Source organism: Zootoca vivipara, chromosome 1 (assembly GCF_965207765.1).
Source record: "Zootoca vivipara chromosome 1, rZooViv2.hap1.1, whole genome shotgun sequence".
Lineage (NCBI taxonomy): Eukaryota > Metazoa > Chordata > Lepidosauria > Squamata > Lacertidae > Zootoca > Zootoca vivipara.
The window spans coordinates 88750025-88776229 of NC_142582.1; the positions used below are offsets into that span (position 1 = coordinate 88750025).

The 26205-nt window shown below is 46.2% G+C and overlaps 1 protein-coding gene across 1 annotated transcript; it reads right to left on the bottom strand.

The window, feature by feature from the left end:
* Positions 1-20377: 20377 nt before the first annotated feature.
* CCDC177 (coiled-coil domain containing 177) lies at positions 20378-26205 on the bottom strand. Its single transcript, XM_060273838.2, has 2 exons — positions 25869-26205; positions 20378-24670 (listed from the first exon to the last, which is right to left on the bottom strand). The coding sequence occupies exon 2, from the start codon at positions 24649-24651 to the stop codon at positions 22561-22563; it is 2091 nt and encodes a 696-aa protein (XP_060129821.2). The 5' UTR covers positions 24652-24670; positions 25869-26205; the 3' UTR covers positions 20378-22560.

Consider the following 26205-nt stretch of genomic DNA (forward strand, 5'->3'; position numbering starts at 1 on the left):
CACCTTGGAGTAGCCACCAGCTATCAAGCAAGTCAGCATAGGCAGATGGTTGTAACGTGACTTTGCCCTTTGCCTCTTTTCATAATGATGTGCTGCTAATCCGTTAAAATGCCTCCTGGATTTCTTTCTTTCTTGAAGACAGGGAAGTGGGGTAGTGGGGAGAAGTCTCCTTGGTGTGTCAAACTCTTTGCATGTGCAAGAAGTCGAAGGCAGGCCAAATTCTGGATTCCACTCCTGTATGGAGCCGGTTTGGATTTGATATCCCGCTTTATCACTACCCTAAGGAGTCTCAAAGCGGCTAACATTCTCCTTTCCCTTCCTCCCCCACAACAAACACTCTGTGAGGTGAGTGGGGCTGAGAGACTTCAAAGAAGTGTGACTGGTCCGAGGTCACCCAGCAGCTGCATGTGGAGGAGTGGAGATGCGAACCTGGTTCACCAGATTACTAGTCTACCGCTCTTAACCACTACACCACACTGGCTCTCAATGGTGTAATGGTTAGAGTGCTGGACCTTTGACCTGGGAGACCAGAGTTTGGATCCCCACTCAGCCAAGAAGCTCACTAGGCCAGCCACCATCTCTTAGCATAACCTACCTCACAGGGTGGTTGTGAGGATGAAACGGGGAGGAGGAGAACCATGTCACACCACCTTGAGCTACTTGGAAGAAAAAACTGGTATATAAATGTAAAAATAAGTAAGTTAGTAAGTAATTGCCACTGGCTTTTTACAGAAACTTTGCTCAAAGACAGTGAAAAAGGCCTTTGATTATGCCCCATTCAAAAGTTTTAGTGGCTTGTGTGCGGCCAGTGGTCAATTGTGGTGACTGAGTTGCATAACCGCTGGCCTCAACTTGCACTAATGCTGTTAGTGTCTGTGTCTAGGAATGCATACACAGCATGGCAGTATAGCCAGGGCAGTCTCGAGCAGGCAGGTCGGCCGCCCTGGAGCTGAGGGGCAGAGATCGCTCCGGCGCCCCCGCCCTCGCAGGGTGCAGCATGGTTTCCACGCGGCTTTGCCGTGCGGCGCCCTGCCTACCGGCCCGGCGCCCTGGCACACCGCACCACCGGGGGTCTACCTAGAGCCGGCCCTGAGTATAGCGTTCTGCAAGGAGGCCTGACCCAAAAGCTTGCTGACACAAACATCAGTAGTTTCCTTGTTTCCTTACCTAACAAAAATAAAAATGGAGGGTCTAGGGCCATGGTTCCCAATTTGATTTTTAAGAGGGGCATTTTGAAAATGAGTTATTAACAGTTAATGGCCTTTTAGGCTTCCTCCATGTGAATAGCGCTTCACTTTTTGAATAATAAGAATTATATGCCGGGGGTGGGCGGGCTCAGAATATCAGGATTTAGAAATGCTTAGGTGGTGCATGGCCAAAAAAAAGGTTGGGAACCACTGGTCATGGGGAAGATGATTGCTGCAATTGAAAAAGAAAAGAGGAGATTGAGGAGATATGATAGCCACCTTCAAATACCTAAAGGCTGTCACTTGGAAGATGGAGCAAGCTTGTTTTTTCCTGCTCCAGAGGGTAGGACTTGAACTGATGGTTCCAAGTTACAAGAAAGGAGATTCTGACTGAACACCAGGAAAGACCTTTCTGACAATAAGAGCTGTTTGACAGTGGAACAGACTACATTGGAAGGCGGTGGGCTTTCCTTCCTTGCAGGTTTTTAAGCAGCGGTTGTATATCCACCTGTCATGGGTGCTTTAGTTGAGATTTCTGCATTGAGGGGGTTGGACTAGATGGCCCTCAGTGTCCCTTATCAACTCCTCAATTCTAAGATTCTGAATTAAGTCAATCCCAGCCACAAATTACTATCGAGTTGTTGTATTGGAGGAGCATGGGCTCCCTCTAGTGGCCCTTGGTAACAGACTTGTGTTTGTTTCCTTTATAGCCCCCCCCCCTTTTCTCCAAAGAGCTCATGGTTCTTCCCCTCTGCTCGTTTAATCCCCACAACAGCCCCTGAGGTAGACAGGGACTGGTCCAAAGCCACCAGTGAGCTTCATGGCCGAGGGGGGATTTGAACCCTGGTCTCCCAGGCCCTAGTCTGACACACTGACCACTTCCCCATGCTGTGAATTAGTAACTAATAAATAACAGATTGAGTTGTTCCATAAGAACCAAGAAACGCAGTCACCTCAATACCTGGGAGGGATTTCCCTTCCATTTCATTTTTTCTCGCCTGCGTGAGATGTTATTCCCGCCTTACCAGCTAATCCTTACTTGAAATAGAAAATGTGTCCAGTGTACTAAGGTATTACAGTGGTCCCTCGAGTTACAAACACCTCCGGATACAAACGGTTCAGGTTACAAACTCCGCTAACCTGGAAGAGTTACCTCGAGTTGAGAACTTTGCCCCAGGATGAGAACGGAAATTGTGTGCTGGTGGCGCAGCGGCAGCAAGAGGCCCCATTAGCAAAAGCACGCCTCTAGTTAAGAACAGTTTCAGGTTAAAAACGGACCTCCGGAACGAATTAAGTTCGTAACTAGAGGTACCACTGTACTGTATATACATCAGGGGTAGGGCATCTTTTTCAACCTGAGAGCTGCATTTCCCTGTGAGCCACATGTCGGTGCTAGGCAGCACCAGAGGCAAAAGTGGGAGGAGCAATGAATGCAAATTTACCTTTGTACTCTCATACGCCCCATATCCTTTTGTATGTCTCGATATGTTCAACATTCGGCTCTTGAGCACCAGGCCTGCTTGAATGCTGTTTGTCCCTCCTTGCTCCTCCCTCCACCCACAGCCGTTCCCTCTTATGTTTCCTGGTTTGCAGTAACTGTGATTACCGCTAACCCTAATTAGAAAGCAAGGTTTGAACTGGGTTCTGGTCTGAAGGTCAGCTGTGATCCGTGATGACCCTAGTTTACCTAGTTTATTTATTTTATATTTATTTATTTATTGTTTTTTGTAGGCTGCCCCTTTGTCACAATATCTCAGGGCGGTTCACAAAACACAAAGTAGTTTCAAGGTCATGCCAAAGTGCAGTTATTGTGAACAAGGAGGTGAAGGTGGGAGTTGCTGCATATAAAGTGAAGGAGGAGGAGGAGGAGGAGGAGGAGTTTGGATTTGATATCCCACTTTATCACTACCCTAAGGAGTCTCAAAGCGGCTAACAATCTCCTTTCCCTTCTTCCCCCACAACAAACACTCTGTGAGGTGAGTGAGGCTGAGAGACTTCAGAGAAGTGTGACTATCCCAAGGTCAGCCAGCAGCTGCATGTGGAGGAGCAGGGAATCGAACCCGGTTCACCAGATTATGAGTCCACGGCTCTTAACCACTACACCACACTGGCTCCCTACACCACACATGGTCCTGAAATCTAACTTGGACCATTAATATTTGAGACATTCTTTGTTTGGTCTGGTTTAGTTTTTAGATTACATGAATGACAGGTGCGCGCGCACACCCACACCTCTGCAACACTTCTGCAACTGTTTCACCGTTTTGATTCCACTTTCCTTTGGCTTATTGCCTAATGGCAAAGGAAACCAAGTGATGTAACCGTCTCCTGAATTGTGGCACCTATGAAAAGACATGCATACATTTTCAGTTTTAACATCTGGGTTGGGGGACATGGGCAAATCAGTTATAGCATCTAAAAGTGAGGGGAATAAAGAGTCATGGATCCATGGTATAGCACATGTTGTCCCCAGGATAGGTCCAAGTAGGGCTGCCTGGAGATTTACTGCCATCTACTGAGTAAGATGGATGAAAGCTGACTCTGGACTCGGCTAGCTTGGTAAAGAAAAAGTGTTTTATACGCATTGTCTGTGCGATATAACCCTGTGACACCAGATGGCACTGTGGAGTCCCATCTTTCCCTACCAGATTTCCCTGTATGAGTTTGCAACGCGTTTAACTGAATCGCTTCTTTGACATGTCTAGATCCAGCCTCAGTATAAGACAACCTCCTCTGTTTCTAGAGTAAGTGTGGAATTATTTAATATCAGCCCAACCAAGGTATAACTCAGGAGCGTAGGTTTTTACTGTAGTGTTCATTTTGTGACAAATGAAGTAACAGTATTGTCAAGAACAGAGTGGTTCAGTTGATCCTGGTGTGATATTGCCGTATGTGAAGCTAATAATCTCACCAAATATTTGGAAATGAATTAAAAGTTGTGTGGTTTATCCCATGAAAAATGGTGCTGTGTTGTTGTTTTCATGCAGTGTTTCTCCTAAGTTTTCCTTTCCCCAATGCTATTTTCAGATGGAAAATACAGCCATGTTGGAATTCTGGTAATCCCCATTTATTCACTTGAAACCATCTGAGATGGTTGGCACAATACACTTGGACTCCCATCTCACCTGTTGGACTTTGATGGCAAGGTAATATATGAAGCAAGGTAATGCATCATTGCTAGAAAAGGTCGGATCAAGACTCATGATCTGAACAGAGACCTATAACTATGGGATTTCTTTGTGCCTCGAATAAGAGACTGGCTCCAGATTTCAAGGTAGTAGAAAGTTGGGTTTTTAAATTTTATTTTACTATCTCTTCAGTGCATAGGATGGCCTAAAAGTTCCAAGGTTTGTGTCTTCATGGAGCTTCTAGTTGACCTGTGCTGCTTTTATTGGCTTGTAAGTAGGGACGCGGGTGGCGCTGTGGGCTGTGGGTTAAACCACTGAGCCTAGGGCTTGCCGATCAGGAGGTCGGCGGTTCGAATCCCTGCGATGGGGTGAGCTCCCATTGCTCGGTCCCAGCTCCTGCCAACCTAGCAGTTCAAAAGCACAAAGTGCACGTAGATAAATAGGTATTGCTCCGGTGGGAAGGTAAACGGCGTTTCCGTGTGCTGCTCTGGTTCGCCAGAAGTGGCTTAGTCATGCTGGCCACATGACCCGGAAGCTGTACGCCGGCTCCCACAGCCAGTAAAGCAAGATGAGCACCACAACCCCAGAGTCATTCACGACTGGACCTAATGGTCAGGGTTCCCTTTACCTTTACCTTTAAGTAGGATGTGGGTCCATCCCAAAGATACCAGAGTCATGAACGGCAGCTCTGTAGACAGTTGACTTCTCCCTTCTGGTTCCAGATGCTTCCACGTCTGCTCCTTGGTACATAAAAAAAAACACACAACACATGCATGTTTGCAAAGCAAATGTTTAGAACATGAAGAGCTGCATAGACTGCCTTCCTATGGTAGCTGCTAGAAAAGAACTAGTGGAGTAGAGGAAGCTGCCTTTAGGCCTGGGCTGGGAGTCAATAGGGGAGCAATTGGAAAATAAGAAAGAAGCCTTTTCCTATTCATTGTGTTTCCTTAAGAGTCTTGGCTGTGCACTTGCCACAGGGAAGAGAAGTACTGTACAGTACTGTGTGAGTGATGGCAAATGGGAATGGAGGGGCGGGGTTGCTGAATGCTTTAGAAAGCGGGAGTTGATGGGGCAAATCAAAATATCTTTGAAAGCTGTCAGATAGAAATACCTCTGGTGGGAGCAAACAGGGTCATTTTGCCAAAGTCCTTTCAGGGGGGGGGGGAAATGCATGAGATTTTAATGGTGCTGTGATGCAGCAACAGTCCAAATTAAAAGCTATACTCTGTGATTTGTTATAAAAATCATAGCCCTAGAACACCCTACTGGCAATGTTACTATTGCAACTCCCTACCCAAAAATGGTTGGAGACTCAAAGAAGACATATAAAGCTGGGTGTTGTGCATTATTACTTCCTCCACTTCTAATGTCTCTCACATCCAAAACACACACACACACACACACACACACACACACACACGGGACCTTGGATCTGTGACTTTCTGCCTCTTCCCTCCATCCCCTCCAGCTCCAGGATGTACAGGAAGAGGGATAGTCCGAACTGCAGCTGCATGGAAGGGATGGGATGGGATGTGACGAGGATTGTTTGAGGGCCGATTTGACTCCTGTTCTGTGCACTTGGATCTTCCCTGGATGGGATTTCAGGGGTCAGATTCTCTCTTAACACACCGTGGCCCCAGGTTCTCCCACATTTCCATGCTGTGCATCTATCTATCTATCTATCTATCTATCTATCTATCTATCTATCTATCTATCTATCTGGGACTCACCTGAGTTTGTGTATTAGATTTGTTTAGTAAATAAATATATTAATTCCATTAACTGTGTATTTCATCATGTATATTTAAATAACTATATTAACTTTGTGTATTAAATAATATTAACTATATTGCAAACAATTTAGTCAATGATATGGAAATTTAATTCAGCGTGTGGCCTGTGGGTTCTGTGTTGAAGTGCTATTGTGGCCCACTTAGCCTGAGAAGCTGGACCACCCTGTCCTAGGCTATCCATTGTCTATGGTCAGGCCTTAAGGGGCCTTGTCTCAGAATAACCCACAATGAGGGCCCTAGTCACAGAACCAGATCTGGAAGGGATCCCAGTGGATCATCCAGGCCAGCCAGGCCATGTATTTTATAGATGCTGACAGAAACACAACTACCGTAATTGTTACCTATTCCCAGCAGGATTTGTTTTTAGCATGCACCAGCATACACTCATTTTAAAACGAACGCACCTTCTGGTGTTACTCCTTGCCGTATGTTTGGCAGCATAAAGTCATAAAACTAAATTCATAGAATCATAGAGTTGGAAGAGACCACAAGGGCCATCCAGTCCAACCCCCTGCCAAGCAGGAAATGGCCGTCAAGCCTCTGCTTAAAGACCTCCAAAGAAGGAGACTCCACTACACTCCTTGGCAGCAAATTCCACTGCCAAACAGCTCTTACTGTCAGGAAGTTCTTCCTAATGTTTAGGTGGAATCTTCTTTCTTGTAGTTTGAATCCCTTGCTCCATGTCCGCTTCTCTGGAGCAGCAGAAAACAACCTTTCTCCCTCCTTTATATGACATCCTTTTATTAAATTGCTGCAATCCAGCGTTTATTTCAGTTGGTGCCAGGACAAATGGGAAGATCCGTAAGTATACTAATGGCATTGGACTCTTCTTAGGTCTGGACTTAATTTTGCTTTTGCTTTTGCAGAGAAATCCATCAACCTGCCCATGGAGTTACAATGAGAATAACCCCTTGGTGTTTAGAGACTCAGTCCAGAATAATCAAGGCTGCAATCCCATGCAAATGAATGTAGTGCTCAAAGGCCCTTAATGAGATCTTGCAAATGGCACTTGCTGACTCCTCCACCCCAATTTTAGCCCCTTCCACCCCCTGCAGGCCTTTTATAGAGCAAGTAGACACTACTGCTGTAATCTGTTTCCTACTGTAATCTGTTTATTGCACCACATGCATAGCTTCAGGCTGCAAAAGTAGTGTGTTTTAGTGCTCTGTTGGTAGTGCTGAAAGCATCCCGGTCCTACAGGCTGCACTCTCTGTTCAGGTCATACAGTGGCCCCATTCTGTCTGTTGAAGTTCCTCTTCTGTAAGTTGAACTCTTCACTAGTCAGCTGTGACTTAATTCACTTTATGTAACCTATTATTTCAGTTACTACTTTGAAAGGCCAGGGTGTTCTGAGTTTCAGCCACTTAGGGAACTTACACTGGAGAGGAAAGGAAGATACAAACTAAAGGAAATAACAAATGAAGCAATGGAGGCTGAGTTTAAACTACGGTGGTCAGATGGAATCATAGAATCGTCGAATTGAAAGGGACCACAAGGGTCATCTAGTCCAACCCCCTGCAATGCAGGAATCTCATGACAGATGACCATCCAATCTCTGCTTAAAAACCTCCAGTGAAGGAGAGTCCACAACCTTCTGAGGGACATTGGCGGTATACCTGACCTTGTTGTGGGTCCTCAAATGGGTCTGCTTTTGGTAGTTGCCATCAATAAAAATTTTACCGGGGTTTTACCCTGATATTATTACATTGCATTACATTTTGTTGAAGTAGACCCCCTTCAATGGGGGCTTACTTCTATGAATCATCATAGCCATCAGCTATTTTAGTATACACATCTGCTATTAGTAAGCTGGGCAATGTTAAGTAGTGTCTACTGTACAGTGGTACCTCGGTTTAAGTACACAATTGGTTCCAGAAGTCTGTACTTAACCTGAAGCTTACTTAACCTGAAGCGAATTTTCCCATTGAAAGTAATGGAAAGTGGATTAATCCGTTCCAGACGGTCCGTGGAGTACTTAAACTGAAGCATACTTAACCTGAAGCGAACTTTCCCATTGAAAGTAATGGAAAGTGGATTCATCTGTTCCAGACGGGTCCACGGAGTACTCAACCTGAAGCATACTTTACCCAAAGTATGAGTGTAATTGGTTCTGGAAGTCTGTACTTAACCTGAAGCGTACTTAACCTGAAACGAACTTTCCCACTGAAAGCAATGGAAAGTGGATTAATCCATTCCAGACAGGTCCGCGGAGTACTTAAACTGAAAGTACTCAAACCGAGGCATACTTAAAAAAAGTATGACTGTACTTGCACCACAGTGCAGTGACCTGATTCAAAGTTGCTCCAATTTATTTATTTATTTGAAAACCTACACAATGCCCAGCATTCATGTCTGTGAGCTGAAAAGTCACTTCTGATGAACTACCAGTAAACTCAAGAAGCTGCAAATTTTCAGAGAATCTTTAAGCTGCTCCCTGAAGTTTCCAACCATTCATTCAGCCTGGGTGGAAGGGACTTCAAAAAAGTCTGCTAGAATTGAGTGGCAACAGAGCCAGAAGCCAATTTCTGCTTCTCTTTGTGTGGACGTCCTACTGGCTGTTACTGTGTTTACTCATAGGAATGTGGTGGCGATGATATTGAAACATCACTTTAAAAGCTGTATGCAAAGAATTTGCATTTCTTTCAGAGATTTGTCTTCTGCTCTCCTTAATAGTTTAAAATGTATCTCTGTTGATTTTCACAAGGAAGAATGTGCCAGGCTCATTATCAGTCTGAGAGCAGAAAGACTGTGCTGTTCCTCTCACTGTTCTAAATCAGGAATCCTCTTTTATTCAGCCCAGGGTTCCAAGCCTGGTAAAGGACAGAGAAGAGCTCTTGGAGGCGACTCTGGCTTCATGTTTGTCACTAGACAGACTGGTGCCGTCGTGGCCTTCGGTAAGGAGACTGGAATTTTCCAAAATACAGTGGTACCTCGACTTACAAATGCCTCGAATTCCGAAGGTTTCGACTTCCAAAGTCCGCTAACCCGGAAGTATTTTCGCCGCCCGCGCAGTCTGTGCCTGCGCAAAATGGACGCTTCGACTTACGAAGGATTCGACTCCCGAAGAGCGCCGCGGAACGGATCGCCTTTGTAAGTCTAGGTACCACTAGACTGTGCTGGCTACATCATGAAAATGTGTGTCTAAAGCCTCAGTAGAATTTGTGAGGAATAAAGTTACAAGTCAGAATGGATGTAAGTCAGATTTTTAAAACTGGCCTTATCATTTTTTTTGTCTCTGGACAAAAAAATTATAGATATATTTTGTCTCCCTCCAATATTTCTCTGATGAAAATAGGGACGTCCTAAGGAAAAGCAAGACATTCCGGGATCATATAAAAAACCAGGACAGACTCTATAAATGGGGACTATCCCTGGCGGGTCTGCTTCCTTGCAAACCAGAGGTTCCCAAGTCCTAAAACTGTCATGGAGACTGGAATATACAGTATTCTTGCTGGTGCACACCCATCAAAAGCAACTTCAGTTAGCATAGGACATCAAGACATTCCTGAATCAGTAACAGAGACAGGTACAGAATTTGAATAGGCACATCCATCTAAGGCACAATTTTAATCTGCATGGAAATGGAGGAATTTTAATGCTGGCACTACCAGCATGGTGCCTTTGGGTGCCAGGATACCCTGAGGGCTCTGCTTTTCTCTGCAGCATAGTTCTCAGAATATCCAACTAAAATAGCATTCCTGTGCTGCTGCTCCAGCTGCTTGAAGTTCCTTGTTATGTCCTTGCTGCAAATGCCCACTTACAGGTGAAACTTGGAAAATTAGAATATCGTCGAAAAGTGCATTTATTTCAGTAATGCAACTTATTATTATTTTATTTATTTTAATTTTTACAAATTATTTCAGTAATGCAACTTATTATTTTTTATTTTAATTTTAATTTTTACAAATGCTTTCTTTTGGAAATTCCACAGTAATAAAACAAATAGTTACAATAATACAAAAATAAACATCGCTATTACATTTCATTAATTACATTCCATTTATAATTGACGCGCCTAATGACAAATAATTACAATTACAACAAATAAAAGCTTGACATATCTTGCTTTGCATGTCATGCATCTATCTCTTATATTGGTTTCACCTTTTAAATTGCATTACTGAAATAAATGCACTTTTCGACGATATTCTAATTTTCCGAGTTTCACCTATGCATTCTGACTGGATGACAGCAGGCCTTGGGGTAGGTTGGATTAAGAGAGATGGTCTGGCAATGACAAGCTGGCAATGATCCATCCTGGCGCCTCACCACCTTTCTGGAGGGGCTATACTGTACCCAGTACATATCTCCACATGTGATGGAAATGTACAAAAATCCAGCTTTCTGGAATTAGATAATCCAATAAATTAATAAAACAACAAAACAACAATTAGAAGACAATTGCTGCTATGTAGCCCACTTGTTACAGCATTGCCAAAACATCTCAATACACACAGCCAAACTATACAAAGTTGTTCTTACCCCTGTGCACCCTTTCCTTACCTATTGTTTGACACAATTGCATGTCATTAGATATGATGGTATTAAATATAATTTTATCTGAAATCAGATTTCATATTTGCTTTTAGGTGCATTCCTTTCTTATAACTTAAAGAAGATGATACATTCACAATTTATTATTTGTTTGCATTGGGACCTGAGACTTTTTTGGCCATTCAAGTGTACTCCACTCCCCATTTTTGACATTATTGTAACAAATCCCACCCCACACCCCGCAACCCAGCAGAGGCTGTTGGAATGATCATTTTTAGCAGAATGCTTTTCAGTTCATGAGAGAATGTGGAGTGTGTGTGTGTGTGTGTGTGTGTGTGTGTGTGTGTGTGTGTTAAAAGCACTCATTTATCCATGCACTGCTGTCTGTCGTGCTTAATGGGTCTCATTTGTGGCCTGGAGCTCAGCTCTCTTTTTATCTCTTGTTCTCTAAAACCTTGTATTGATTTCATGCATAGATTCTCCTCCGTTGCTATTCTGTCCTCAGTTTTTAGCTGTGAAGGAAACGTTAGTGGGGGAAACCAAACCCAAAAGGTCATCATTACCTTGCCACTGCTTCTAGCTGTCTAGCTCTCTGAACTCTTTTCCCATGCTAAATCAATACCTTAGTATATTTGGTCCTATAACAACATTTAAGGAGCCTTAGATATATTTCCAATGTTTTTTTCCCCACCTGGCAGCTTGTCAGGTGGCTCCTGGGGCTACCCAACCATTGCTCTTCTGCTGTAAGCTACAAATAAAATTTGAAATGGACTTTCCACGGGTTTGTGAGCATCACATATTCTCTGTTCTGTGTGTATAGTTCTCACTATCTTCCATTCACACCAATGAGCATGACACAGGTGCTGTGGGGAGGGTCATTTGAAGTTCTGTACCCAAATCAGTGGATGCCTTCTGGTGGTGCCTTTTCATGACCTGAGCAGAATGCAACCTTTCAATTGGCCAAAAGGACTTTCTTTTCTTTTTTTAGCATAAAGAGCATAAAAGTGAAGTGCACCTGATGTAACAGGCAGGTAAATTGCATCTTACCTGGTGACATCAGAAGCATGGTGCAGATACAGGTTTGTGGTCGAAGTTCCTTCTTGCTGCCTTCCTGTCTAAAGAGGCAACATAGAATCTCTGGAGCAAAGCTTCTCTTCACTCCATCTGAAGATCCAAAACAAAAAACTCAGCTGAATGGGGCTTTGTCAGTAAAACTATCACAATGCCATGCCTGGAAATAGGAATGGGCATTGGGTTTCAGATTAAGGACAGGGCAAGTCCAGGGTAAATCCCAAGGACACCCAATAATAGCAAAATGCACTTAGAAATTGAGACATAATGATACATACACTTTTTTTATTATTTTACATGTTGTGTTCCTAACTGTGGCATGGGTGTAAAGGTAAAGGCAAAGGGACCCCTGGCCACTAGGTCCAGTTGCGGACGACTCTGGGGTTGCGGTGGCGGCACTCATCTCGCTTTATTGGTCGAGGGAGCTGGCATACAGGTGATGTGGCCAGCATGACTAAGCCGCTTCTGGCGAACCAGAGCAGCGCATGGAAACGGCGACCTTCTGATAGGCAAGCCCTCGGCTCTGTGGTTTAACCCACAGCGCCACCTGGGTGTAGATGTTAGCAAATATGTATAAAGTTGGTTGGTTGGTTTAATTTGTATACTTCCCTATACCTATAGATCTCAGAGCGGTTCACAACATAAAAAAAGACAAAATACATGATAAAAACAAACAAACAAATAATTCCACAACACACTTAAAAGGTCATCAGATGTCAATCAGCCAAAACGCTGTCCCATATGTGTACCTCTTGTACAAAATAAACAGATAGGTCTCAGAATGGCAGAGCTTTCAGATGTGCTCCTATTCGGTCGAGGGAGAGGATCTGTCACATGTGGGGATCTGTATGTGGGGGCCCAACCATGGACTTGTGATCAAAATGGGCTGCTCAGCCCCAGGACTGCTCCTGTAGGCTGAGGTCAGCGAACCACTTGCACCCATATATTCCTATTGATCAGACAGTTACATAAAGTACCACTACGAATTCATATGCAGCTGTCACCTCTATGCCAAGAGCTTTGTTGCTTAAATCCTTACAAGCACAGAGTGGAGCTCTGTGATGGCAATGCCTTGTCAAATCGGGTTTTTGCTTGTTTACTTGTTTTAGTTTTGGTACAGTTCCTTTTCGTTTCAGGTGTTTGTGTTTTGTTTTTACCCTGCTTAATATTTAACTGCAAATTAGTGACATTTCTACATTATATGACAGCAAATTCAAACTATCCTGTCTGATGGGAGCACTAGAAAATATACTGCAGAGACTGACACCCCCCACTTAAGGCAGGATCCTGACTGTGTACTTTGTCAAAGTCTTACAGGGGAGGAATCCCACTGGGGTGCCTCTTTTATGGATGCTGGGAATTCGAGTCTGCAAGGCCAGCAGCTTTCAGAGGTACTGTATTGCATTTTACCCAGCTAAGCCGAAAACAAAACAGCCTGGTATCAGGTTCTTACCAGAAAACAGCTTCTTTCCTGCGTGTGCAAAGGCATAGAATATATATGTGCATGTGGCGCTAGCAGTATTATCAAAATAATCATTTACACACGTGTTTAGGGTGTTTGTGCTGCTCTGAATTTGATTTAGAATTAATGCAAGATAATTGGATTCCAATAGAGAATTGCAAGGGAGGGGGGGGGAGAGTGTTTAACAAGACTGTGCGAATATATTTGGAAGTGAGGGATAAACTGTTGGGTTACCATAGCAACAATACCAACGAGCACAGTTAAGCCTTAACAGTGAGGCATCAGGCTTTAGAAGAACTGTGCACAAAGGCTGGTTTTTTGTTTTGTTCGGGGGTTGGACTTTTATGCTACAAAGGCTACAATCCCAAGCATAGTTACCTGAGAGTAAATCCCACTGGAATCAAACTGAGATGTACTTCTGAATAAATGTGGTTAGGATAAGGGTGTATGGCCAGCCACAGTGTGTGTTTTAATCAAAGGAGAGGAAAATCTTAACGTTTGAAGGAAAACAGCTAAGGACATGAATTATAGAGAACTCACTGCCATATTCGGGGTCAGGCGTGGAAAGGGTATGTAAGGCCATCTGCTCCTTCTTACTATCTTGCCAGAATATTTGAAAGCAGCTCAAGCCAGCTGCTCCCTGGGTCCTGTGGTACCCCAAGGGAGAATAAAATGAGGCAGGTTTCCAGTTGTGTGGGGGAGAATCAGCATTTTGTATTGGTGCACTCCTGGTTCGTCACCGCTCTTCCCCACCCCACCCACCAACCAACCCCATAATGGCAACATTGGCTTCCTCTTCCTTCTGAGCAAAATACTTTCATTTGCTGTTGCTTGAAGACGTCTCCCACCTCTGCTGGGAATAACACAGGCACGAATTTGTGTGAAAACAGTGTGGTGCAAACCATCATTTGCTGGATGTGAATAATGAACACACTGCTTCCTCGGCTTTCGACCAACCCAAAATCTGCCTTAAATAATATATAATCCTTCAGCACCAGGGCTAGATCATAAATATCCAGCTAAAGACTTGCAGCTAAAGCTTTGATTAATTGAATAATTGAATAAGTGAAATGCAGTCTCCTACTTTACACTCAACACTTATGTCTCCTCTTGGCTCTATAATTCAGACTACTGTATCCCCGTTTTCAAAGCCCCCTTGGCTTGCAAACAGCACCTGCTCTTTATAAATCTTGTGGGAGCCTATTAAACAACGTGCTTCTCTTTTTCAAGGCCTCTGCTTCTTCTACCTTTCCTCTTTCATTCCACTTCAGACCTTTTCGCCCTGCTATCAGAGAAGTTATATTCTGTAACTCCTCAGCAGCAACAGAAGCCAATCCTTACACACAGCATGGGGCAAACATCTCTCTGTGCTCCCGAGTCCCAACACCCAATCATATGCACCAGGAGCACAGGGGCGGCAGAAGAAGCCCCAGCTGGGATTCTGCCAATGTAGTGGAACTTCTACAGAATCCTGCATCCCTTCAGCCCACAGATCCTGTATAGATTTAGGGGTGTAAGAAGGCATCAGTTTCCATTCCACCCCATATTCTTTGCAAGCACCTCTGTTTCATTTCACCTGCAGTTGGGCTTCTGACAAAAACAATGTTATTTGTCTAGTCGTCCGCTCGGGTGAAAAGTTATGTAGTCAGTTATATTATACAACACCATGCATTTCAATACAAAAGAAACACAATGTAAATTGGGAAAAATGAACAACATAAAGCATATTGTTGCACTCCACCTCAGTCTCCAAGCTGTGTGATATTCCAGACACTTACCCAGGGTTCATGTTTCCTTTTGGAAATGAGGCCCAGTGGAGACTGTGGGCTCTTTATGATATATGGTTTATTGACACATACATGCAACCCGAACCTAAGATGGAAGGGCTCACAGGAGGGTCTTGCTTCTCCCATAGATACAGCCTTGGATTACAACAGAAATCAATATCATGTCTCTCTCACAGTCTTCTGCCTGCAGCCTGCTTCTAGCTCCTTGGTCTCTCACACAGTACGCTGGATTTTGTCCTACCAGCCAGTTCAGGGGGGAGGGCCCACTCATTTGATTTATGGCACAAAGCCACTTCCTTTGTTACCTTAACGATCCATACGTAGGGGGGCATTGCGTCCCCAAGAAGCTGCTCTGACTCTTCCAGTAATTTAATCCTTGCTGGATACAAGAATTAGAAGGGGACTCAGGCATACAGCCTAGTCTCTGTCCCCCACTCCCCAACAATATCATTTGTGAAGATGAAAAGAACAACAGCAGCAAATATCAATATATAGATTTTTAGCTGGATTGATTACCATTTTGGTTATGGGACAAATAAGTGAACATCAGGAATTTCTTCTCCCATCTCCATTTTCATCAGAATTTTCTGACATATTAATAATAATAATAATAATAATAATAATAATAATAATAATATTTTTTATACCCCGTCCATCTGGCTGGGTTTTCTCAGCCACTCTGGGCGGCTTCCAACAGAATATTAAAATACAATAATCTATTAAACATTAAAAGCTTCCCTAAACAGGGAATCCCTAACAGGGTTACATCCTGCTAGCTGGAGATAGCCATTTAACCTTTGCTCCTGTTTCCCCCTCCTATTAGGAAGCCTTACTTTCTCCTTTGAGCCAGACCTATTGCTCAGTTAATAACCTCCTGCACTATTAAAAGCTCTCCCACCCCCCACCCCCTGTGAAGTATTATTTCTTGGCACACACTGCTAAATACACTTGGCTGCCCAAAATAGTGATGGAGATGCATGTGTGGAATGGTGTGTGCTTTTTAGGTATCACATCAATGGAGCACGCGGAAGGCAGGAGGCTACAACCCCATTCACCCACCCCACTCTCTGCAGATCCAGGGCTAGCTTCTCTTGAAGCATGAACTGCTTCCAGAAGCCGTGATGAAGCCAGAGACCACAGGACGAAGCCCCTCCCTGATGGCGAGAGTTTAGCCTCTTGAGCATCTACTACATGCTGGCTGTGTTATCTGCCAGAGGCAAATCCTTAAACTCGGGATCAAGAGATAAACGATTTGCTCTGTACTGTAATTAAACTGCTGCATTAGGCAATATTTTCCATATCTTTGCTGCATGGCTTGGGTATGGCGGGTTTCCAGACTTCAACCCACCCATTCCCAGTAACCCACCAGTAAAGTCTGCTACCGTGAGATCTTCAGAAAGGGTTACATTATTAACCCTTTCAGAAATTGCCATGATCTTTTCTATTAACAGCCGGGAGGCTACTGTAGCCTAAGTGGGGCATTTCGATTGTGAGTGTAGGGAGCCATATGGCACAGACATTTACGCTGTGTGAAGAAGGAATAGGAGCATCAGCACCCAGCAGTATTTTTGTGTGGTGTCCAAATATAGCTGTATGCAGTTAACGTTTGGAAAAGCGGTTCTTTCCCTCTTTTCAGAGGCTATGCGCTGCTAAATGACTGTAATTGGAGTGAAATGGAGCAAAAATGATCAGGATTGTGGCTAAGGCCTAACCCAACTTTCATTTGTAAAGTTTCTGTTGGACTTCCAGTCCATCTCGCTTCTACCACATCAACTAATTGAGCCCTCCGCTGCTCCCCTAAAAGAGCTGCTCCAAAAGAACATTCCCTGGAAATTCAGATTCTGGCCTATGTCTATTTAGCTCAGCGTCCCAGTCTGTAGGCACCTATCTCCCCCAGTGCACTGCACATTTACAGGCTTCTACGGCAAGTGCTTCTATGGTCATAATGAATTTCTGGCCAACATAGACATTGCGGCTTCAATACCAAACCAGCTTCTCTCCCCACCCAACCCTGCACCTCCATCCTCCTCCTTTGTTTAACATCCATGTTCATGAAGCATTTGGATGGACTGAGAAGTTAGCTTGCTAATTCATGACATTTGGATTGGTACTTTTGATACAGCGTCTTTGGAAATCTAAGTGCCCAGTTAACTTTCAGCTATGCTTGCTAATTTAACCTTCCCATTTCTCTGATTAGTTTATTTGGTGAGTTTCCTTTCTGAGAAAAGCTTATTTGTTTTGCATGCAGAAAATTGGCAAATAGCACCCCAGAAGATAACATCATAATTCCTGCTGTGATATATGTGGCATTACTTCTATGGGAAGTACCAAAGCCAGTTAGATTAGGAATTCATGGGGGGGGGAATTGAAGACCTAAGTGATTTTGAACATGGTTTTGCATGCATACACTAACAAATATTCAGGTGGAAGGTGCCCATTTCTAACCAGCTTCTTGCTGACCCAGCCTCTGTTAAGCTGCTATCCTGGTAACCAGGATGATCATTACAGCACTTTAGGGCTCATCCACACTTCCATTTATCCCATGCCTAGAAAAAGCAGATCTGAGCAGTTCCCCTCTTGCCTCGCTTCCCCCCCAGTGTAAACCCACTCTTTAGCTTTAAATTAGAGCAAACTGCAATCCACAGAGCTAAAGAGTGGTTTCCCCCAGGGGAAAGCTGCAAGACAGGAGGAAGTGTGGATAACTTCCAGATCATTGCTATTTTGTGGGTGAGATTCAATTACATACTAGCAAATTTAGGTTACGCAATTAAAATGGATTTGGTGCTCGTGCACCACAAACTTGCTCTCCCCTCCCGGGACGTTTTACAGCATGAAACATGACTGGAAAGTGTGGCATAACAATTGCTTGGGGGGTGATGTGGCTCACGCCTCCCTGCAAACTTTGTGCTAGCAAATCTGGATGGGCGCTCAATAAAGAAGTCATCTGCAAGTGACCTACCAAAAAAAAAGGAGTGCCGCTTGCAATTTTAACAAAACAGCCTGTAAAAGTTCAGATTGGTGCCGTAAGTTGTTGCAGTTTCTTCAAATGCAGAGCAGTATGTAGATTTTCAGTTGTGTGGTTGACAGGGTATAAATTTGCTGATAAATCAATTATTAATAAAGTGTGACCCGCAAGGCAGGCATCCGAGTGGAGCATCCAGCTTCTCCCTTTCTCTCCATTTCACAACCTGCTTTGTGCAGCTTTGCCTGGCCAATGAATGCTGGAGGTTTTTTTTGCAGTGCTGAGCCTTGCATCTTTGCCTTATCTGCATCCACAGGGCATCCTTTAGTATTTGTATTCATAAAGGATGACCACTGCTACTTACTGCTCTGGCGGACATAGCTGCCAAGTTCTCCCTTTTTTTAAGGGAAATTCCTTTATGCTGAATAGGCTTTCTCACGAGAAAAGGGAAAACTTGGCGGCTATGGTGGCGGAGGATATATGCACAGGGCAAAACCCCTGAAGAAAAACGCTCATGTAGTAGGTAGAAGAACGGCACACTAATTAGTAGCAAGTCTATACAATGATACAAAGAACGTGAGACTGAAAGGCCTTAAGAACATCTCTCCACAGGGAGAGCCTAATTGATTTTTGCCTCGGTGAAAAGCACCTGCCTGTATGCAGAATGAAGCTGTCATTATCTGTGCATCAATATCCTAAATCGATCTTCCAAGGGCCAAACTGTGTGGTACGCATATCTGCAGGTATCTTTTCTCTAACAATTACTTTCGTTTCAAAGCAAAACTGGCTGCAAGAGGGCTGGCTGGGGCGCTGGTGGTGATTACCCTCCCATGCACACAACCTACTTTTCACTTTGCAGGGAAAGATACAGGCACTTATCTCTCTTCCCACTGTGCCTTCCCCCCAGAGGAAAAGCAATTGGGGAGCAATCTCGAGTAGGAAAATATCCCAAGGGGGACGGGGGACAGGAGACAAGCCATTGCTCTCCTTCCTGCTGATCCTCCACTCAAGATTGCAGCCTCCTCCTCCTGCTGCTGCTGCTTTAAATTTAAGTCAGAGAAAATGTCATGTGCTGCCTATAGTGTGCAGTTTGACCCCAAGTGTGCCACTAAGACTACATCAGTGGCATAGAGGTGCAGGGACAGGCAAGGATATAGCACTGCCACTTATTTCACAGCAGAGATTATCTCCTGGGGTGCTATTTGCCAATTTTCTGCATGCAAAATAAATATTATTATTGTTTTTATTATTGAATTTATATACCACCTTATACCCGCGGTTCACAGAATAAAATCAAAATATAAAACCATAAAATATCAAAATAAAACAACAACCCAATAGCCAGCACCACCCCAGACCCCCACCCCACATGTTAAAAGGGTGGTTTTAAAGCTTTTCTCAGAAAGAAACTCACCAATGGGAGAAATGGGAAGGATAAACTGGCAAGCATAGGTGAGAGTTGATTTGCCATTTCCAAAGACCCTGTATCATGACCAGTCCAAATGTCGTGAATTAGCAAGCTAACTTTTGAGCCCATCCGAATGCTTCATCAGCATGGATCTTAAACAAAGCAGAAGGATGGAGGGGCAGGGCTGAAGTGGGGAGAGAAGCTGGCTTGGTACTGAAGCCGCAATGTCTATGTTGGCCAGAAATTCATTTCTGTTGTGTAGACTTAGAAGGCGATGTGGATTGTCATGTAGAGGGCCTGGACTTTAGAATTTATCACTACACATCTAAGCTGTCTGTCTGGCCTCTCCTACTTGTCCTTAACCATATCCTATAGCCAAGAAATAAATAAATTATGCATGTCTTCATTTACAAGTTGACACATTCTGTTACTCCCTGGTTTTATATTGTTATTATCATAGAACCATAGCTGTCAACTTTCAGCTTTGAAAATCAGGGATCAGCAGCAGCCTCACCTGTCCCGGGGACGTTATATCTAACAATCCAGGATAGCAGCGGGAAACAGCGCTGGAATAAGGGAATTTCCAGCAAAAAAAGGGAAGGCTGACAGCTGTGGCTTGGAATAAGGGAGTTTCCCCGCAAAAAAAAGGGAGGGTTGACAGCTATGCATAGAACTGTATAATTGTAGAGCTGAAAGGTGCCCCAAGAGTCATCTAGTCTGACCCCCTGCAATGCAGGAAACCACAGCTTAAGAATCCCTGGCAGATCATGGCCGCCCAACCTCCTAATGATACAGGTTAGATTATGCATAGCCAATGGGGTGTCCTCCAGAGGCTGTAGTCAACAACTCCCACAATCACTAAGCACTGGCCATGCTGGCTGAAACCAACAGAAGTTGGGAGTCTAAAACATCTGAAGGACATCAGGTTAGCTACCTATGTGCTACTAGGCTGACAGGTACCTGAAACAGGGCTTTTTTGGTGGTTGCCTCAAACCTATGTAGCTATCTCCTCCCAAAAATGTGTGTGGCTGCATCATTATCAGGTTGTGCTTTTTTTTAAAAAAAGAAAATGCTGAAGACTGTTCTTTTTCAATCTCATTTTATTAACTGCTGTGCTTGGATTAATTTGTACTGTTCCATTTTTAACTGGATGATTTTATATATCATGATATTTTATTCTGGAATTTTGTACACCACTTTGTGAGGGCCATTACGCCTCGAAAGGTACTCTGAAATATTTTAATAAATAAGCAAATTAAAATTTAAAAAATCCCTACCTGGCATATATGCCCATGATGTTGTATAGTTTATGTAAAAACAGAATTGTAAAGCCAGACCTGATGCGTCTCCAACATTTCGCAATTCTGTTCTGTTTGGGGACATTATCATGCCTATATTAGCCCCTTCCAATACTGCAGAAGATCTCGCCTGCTAAGTTAAGGTGTTACGATATTAATAACCAACCAAATAATGAACATGACAACTTATTTCTGCATAGTGCAATTTTAAGGGGGACAATTATGCTTCCTTAAGAGACTCGTTCTACGATACTCAGAGAGAGGAATTCAGCATTGCACTATTCTGATGGTTCTGCGGGTGCAAGTATTTTTGCTTGCCAGGTGAAACTATTTCTCCTTTCCTCCCCCTGCTCCCTGTTCTTGGGGTTCTCCTGACCCCCAACCCCACCCCGCAGTGCCAATTTAGAGGGAGATGAAAGTGGGGGGGGGAGCTCCATTCTGCTACTAACACAACTGTTTAGTTCAAAGTTGTAGAAATGTCTTTGAATCATAGAGTTGGAAGGGACCCTGAGGATCATCTAGTCCAACCCCTGCAATTCAGGAGCTGTCCCATATGGGGCAGCTCCCGCCACCTTGAACCTGCAACCTTGGCGTAATCAGTACCACACTCCAACCAACTAAGCTATCCAGGCTGATATGATCCCATGCTGAGCAGAGATATTACAAAACTCGTTTGGTTACAAGATATGTCTCCATACACCATGATTAGCCTCACTTGACAAACAAATGACATAATTTGAATAGACCTTGTTTCATACTGTGAAGGAATTAAATTACCATCCAGTATGTAGGTGGTTCATAAGCTTTCGCCTGCAGCTAGTTCCACTTGTGTATACACTTAGCTGCTATTAATGTTTTGGATAAGTGGAGATGTTACTTTCAGCATACAGGTCTCTGTTCAGGCACGATACTTTCTTCTTATATTGGGCACATTGGTCTAAACGGGTTTCATCCAATAATCTAGATATGGTATTACAGGAATGCACCTGGAATGCAACAAGATAACCAAATTTCAACGTGGTTTTAAACACTTTTGGTGCAATATTATTCCTAGAGGTCAATATTTGCAACATTTGCCTGTTCTTTCGACTACGTTTCTTGTAAAAAGTGGGTGGCATCCATTGGTGTCTGCCCATTGATGGAAGGCATTCAGTAGCAGAATGAGGGAGGCAAGCATTTTTTGTGATTCCTACTACAGCTTCAGTTCTAGAGGAACCATGGGAGGCTGCATGATTGGGGGAGGGATGGAACTGCTGAAAATTGCCTCCCTTTCCTGTTCCACTGAGGATCCCGTCCTTCAACAATGGACACAGCTGGATGCCACCCAATAACACTCAGCAAAAAGTTAACGAAAGGAGCTGTAAAGCACCTCCTATGTGTTTATAGTTTTATTTGCACCAGAGTTTCTGCATATTGCTTAATGCCCTGGATCAGGCCTAATCAGAATTTTACTTGCATTTTTTTGTCTAGAAATGTCCATTACAGGCTCCAGTGTTTCCATTCCAAGAGCATGGATAAAGTGCACCATATGAGCCAAAATACTGTAAAATACACTCATCTTTATATATTAAAGAGAGCGCAAGTCCCAGCATGCAAATGCTGCAGCCTGATCCAAAGCGAATGGCGTCCAAATTAAGTGTGAGGTGTATAAAAAAAGGAAGTAGCTGCTTGTTTGGTAATTTCTGCAGGAGGAATTGAAATAGTCCATGATTTTCTGAGGAGCTTTTACTGCAGCACTAGGTTGTAGAAAATTTATTTGTCCCTGTTTTGAGCCTTGTAAACAACATTTTCTTCCATGGAGGGTAAGATATACCTTTTCCTCTGTAGGAATGGCAGAACAGGTGTCTGAACAAATCCAGTTTGAAAAGGTTCTGTGAAGTAGCTGCCAGAGTTTCTGTGCTCCCCTGAAACAATAAATAAGGTTTTAAAAAAAGATTTTGCCACTTAACTGAAATAGAAAAAAAGACTGTTTATTTCTTAACCAGGCTGGCTTGCAATTCTGCCTCAAAGGCCATCCTGTCAAAGGTACGTATGTTCATCTCTTCCCGGACTTTTTCCCGGACATGGAACGATGCCCGAGCAACCGACCGGGCGTTTTCCAAGACATTTTTTTTCTCCTTACAGATCTGTTCGCTCCGCTCCAGCTTCTTCTCAATGGATTGCAAGATCTCCCTGCGGCGGATGTCTTCGCTCTCTTCCACCTTCCTCTTGTTCACTTTCTGCACCTTCTCCTTCTCCAGCCGGCTCTGCACCACCTTCTGGGCCTTCTGCTGCACCACTTCCTCAGCCACCTGAGCTGCATGCTGCAGCTTCCGCTCGGAAGCTCTGGCCAAGGCCTTCAGGTACTCCTTCTGCTCCCGGTCCCTCCTCTCCGCTGCCCTCTTGGCCCTCTGGCTGTGCATCTCCTCCCGCTTGGCTCTCTCTCTCAGCTCCTGGTTCCTCTTCTCCACCAGCTGCTCGTACTTCTCCTGGGCCTTGTTGAGGCTCCCTTCCACAGAAGCCCTCAGCACCGCCTTCTCCTCGGCCTCCTGCTTGGCCTTCTCCTTGAGGATGATCTCGTGCTTCCGCTTCTCGGCCTGGTTGAGCAGCCGCTTCTCCCTCTGCTGCAGCTGCTCCTTCTTCAGCTTCTTCTGGGCTGCCAAGGACAGCTTCTCTTGCAGCAGCTGCACCTCTCGCTCCATGGCCTCTTTCTTGACCTCCTCCTGAGCCTTCAGGTTGTGCTCTTGGTGGCGCTTCTTCTTCTTGTCATCCAGGTGGGCCTTCTCCTGCCTCTCCCGCCTCATCTTATCCTGCTTCTCCAGGTGCTCCCGCCACTTCTCCTCCTGCTGCCAGGTCTGCTTCTGCTTCAGCAGGGCAGCCGCCTGCTCCTCCTGGCTCACCTTGCTGCGCCGCCTCTCCAGCCGAGACTCCCACAGCTGGTGGCACTGCAGCAAGGCCCTCTGCTTCTGCCTCTCCTCCCGCTCCCTCCTCTGCTCCTCCTGCCTCCGCTGGATGTCCCATTGCAGGTGAGCACTGTACCTCTGCTCCTTCAAGATGCTCTCCTCCTGCTGCTTGGCGATCATCAGCGCCGCGATCTTCCGGTCCCTCTCGGACACCTCCTTGAGGCCCTTCTTCCTCTTCACCTCCTTGACAATCCTCTCCACCTTCTTGGCCGTCTGGGGCGAATGGCTCAGGTCGCCCAAGCTGAAGCTGCGGCCCACTAGGGCCGTCATGGTTGCCACCGTCTTAGTCCTGGGCAGCCCCTTGGGCCACTTGTCGCGGAAACTGTCTCCGCTGTAGGAGGAGGAGGCCCCCGAGTCGGAGGAGGTTTTGGTGGAGTGGCCATCCCTCCTCTTCTGCAAAGAGTCCAAGGAGTGGCTCTTCTTGGTCCTGGAGCCTGTTGGAGCAGCAGAAGCAGAAGCAGCAGGAGGAGGAAGCAAGCAGCCGGTCCTGGTGTGCCCTACTGGGGTGCAGCTCCCGCTGGTGCTTTTGAAGGAGATCCTGGGCGCCGGCGAGGATGGCAGGCTGCCGGTGAGGACCGGCGTGAAGAGCCTCCTCTTCTCCTCGCGGATAATCCTTTCCCTTTCCTCCCGGCACTGCTGCAGCTTCCTCTGCCGGTCCATCTCGTAGACCTCGTAGAGGCCGGCGGCCACCCGCATGGAGCGCCCGGGCGCCTCTTTGACCAGCTCGGCCAGCGAGCGCGGCAGCAGCTCCACGGGCTTGACGGCGCAGCGGGCGCACGCCTCCAGCGAGCGCGGGCTCGTGAGCACATAGCGGCTGCCCTCGGCCTCGGCGCAGTCGAAGTTGTACAGGTCCAGGTGAAGCATCGGCGATTCCTCGCGCAGCTGCCCCGCATCTCCGCCAGGAGGAGCCGCCGCTTCCGCCGCCGCCGCGCCCGAGGCGGACGCCGGAGAGGCACCATCCGCTGCCGAGGAGGAGGAACTGGCTGCTGCTGCCGGTGCCGGCGCCGGTGCCGCCGCCGAGGCCTCGTCTCCACCTGCTGCTGCTACTGCTGCTACTGCTACTGCGCTCCCGGGCTCTGCGTCTTTCTCCTCGCCCGAATCCGCCACCGGATCCACCATGCCTGGCTTCCTGCAGGATCTGCGAGGGAACGAAAGCAAAAACAGAAGCAGCGAAATCAGGAGGATCAACCGTAAAAATAACCTCGCCGGGATTTAATCTGCTGCCACCGAGGGATTAGCCAGCATCTGCATCTCCATGGCCTGGGGGGGGCGCAGTGGGAAGCAGCGGAACCCACAACCTTTCTCTCCCCCACCCCATAGCACCCGGGCAAGATGCATCCGGGGAGACTCCCCGCACCGTGGCAGGGGTGCCAATTTAAATAAAATATTGGGGGGGGGGTGAGGTAAGCCCGCCCCGCGTAATCGATCACAAGACGTGGTGCAGAGAGGCACACTATTTGAATGGCAATGCTTATCAGCTTGGGTGAGTGTGTGTCAAATATTTTATTGAGGGGGCCGAAGGGACCTCGGCCCCTAGGAGTTGGCTTCTATGCACCGCGGTTCTTGCCCCAGTGACTGAAAGGAGAAAGAGTGCGGAGGAGTTGGCGAGAAGTTGCAAAGTCGTCCTGAGTAACGGGAGATAAAGGGGAGGGAAACCTAACGGCGGTGTGTGTGTGTGTGTGTGTGTGTGTGTGTGTGTGAGAGAGAGAGAGAGAGAGAGAGAGAGAGAGAGAGAATGGCCGGAATCCCAACCGAAGCGCCCCCGCCCCAAACGCTTCTCCCTCCGCACTGGGCAACGTGGATGATTAAGGTTAACGTCCCCCATATATGAGATGGGAGAGAGGGGCGCTGAAGAGGACCCCCTCCCTTCCGTCTCCCCAGCCCCCTCACACCTGCCCTGCTGTCTACCTAGCAGCCTTGAAGTCCCACCAGGGAAAGGGGAGGGCGGGTAGGTGTGGGGACGACAGAGGGGATCAGGATCCCAAAGCGCCTTTTTCTAACGCAAGCTTGATTTCCCCCCGGGTCCGGGCGGCGGTCCCGTGAGACCGACCTCTCCGCGGTTTCCCTGGCTCTGGGCAAGCCTCCGCCTTGTCTCCCTGCCGCTGGCATGCAGCGCCGCTCCCCAGAAAACACCCTGATGGAGAACAGCCATCCTTGGAAAGCCTCGGACACTCTCCTCCAGAGACAACGGTGAGCTGCCTGCCCCTCCCGGCCACCTTTCCGATTCCCCACCCCCGGCCCCATCGCAAAACGTGCATCAATCGATCATTCTCTCCGCCGCAGACAAAAACATCTGGGGTGGGCGAAGAGGGGGAGGGAAAATGCCGATCACTCACCGCTTTGGCTTTCGGGCTTTCGATGATCTAGCTGGTATTGGTGTGTGTGTGTCGTGCTGCGCGGGGCAGATCAGGTTACGGGCGGCAGCGGCAGTGGCGGCTGCGGCGGCCTCTCCATGGCGCCCGGCAACCCCCGCGCAGAGCCTCTGCCCACGGCCGGGAGGAGGCAGCTCGCAGGTGCCTTGGGCTGCTCAACCCCCAGCATTTTGTGGCTCCTAAGCTGAAGGCGGAAGAGGACAACGAGTGGCCATCTCCGCCGCCACCGGCCTCGCTTGCGGTGCTCCCTCCCTCCCTCCTCCTCCTCCGCCGCCGCCTTCGGAGCTCCGCCTGCGAGGAT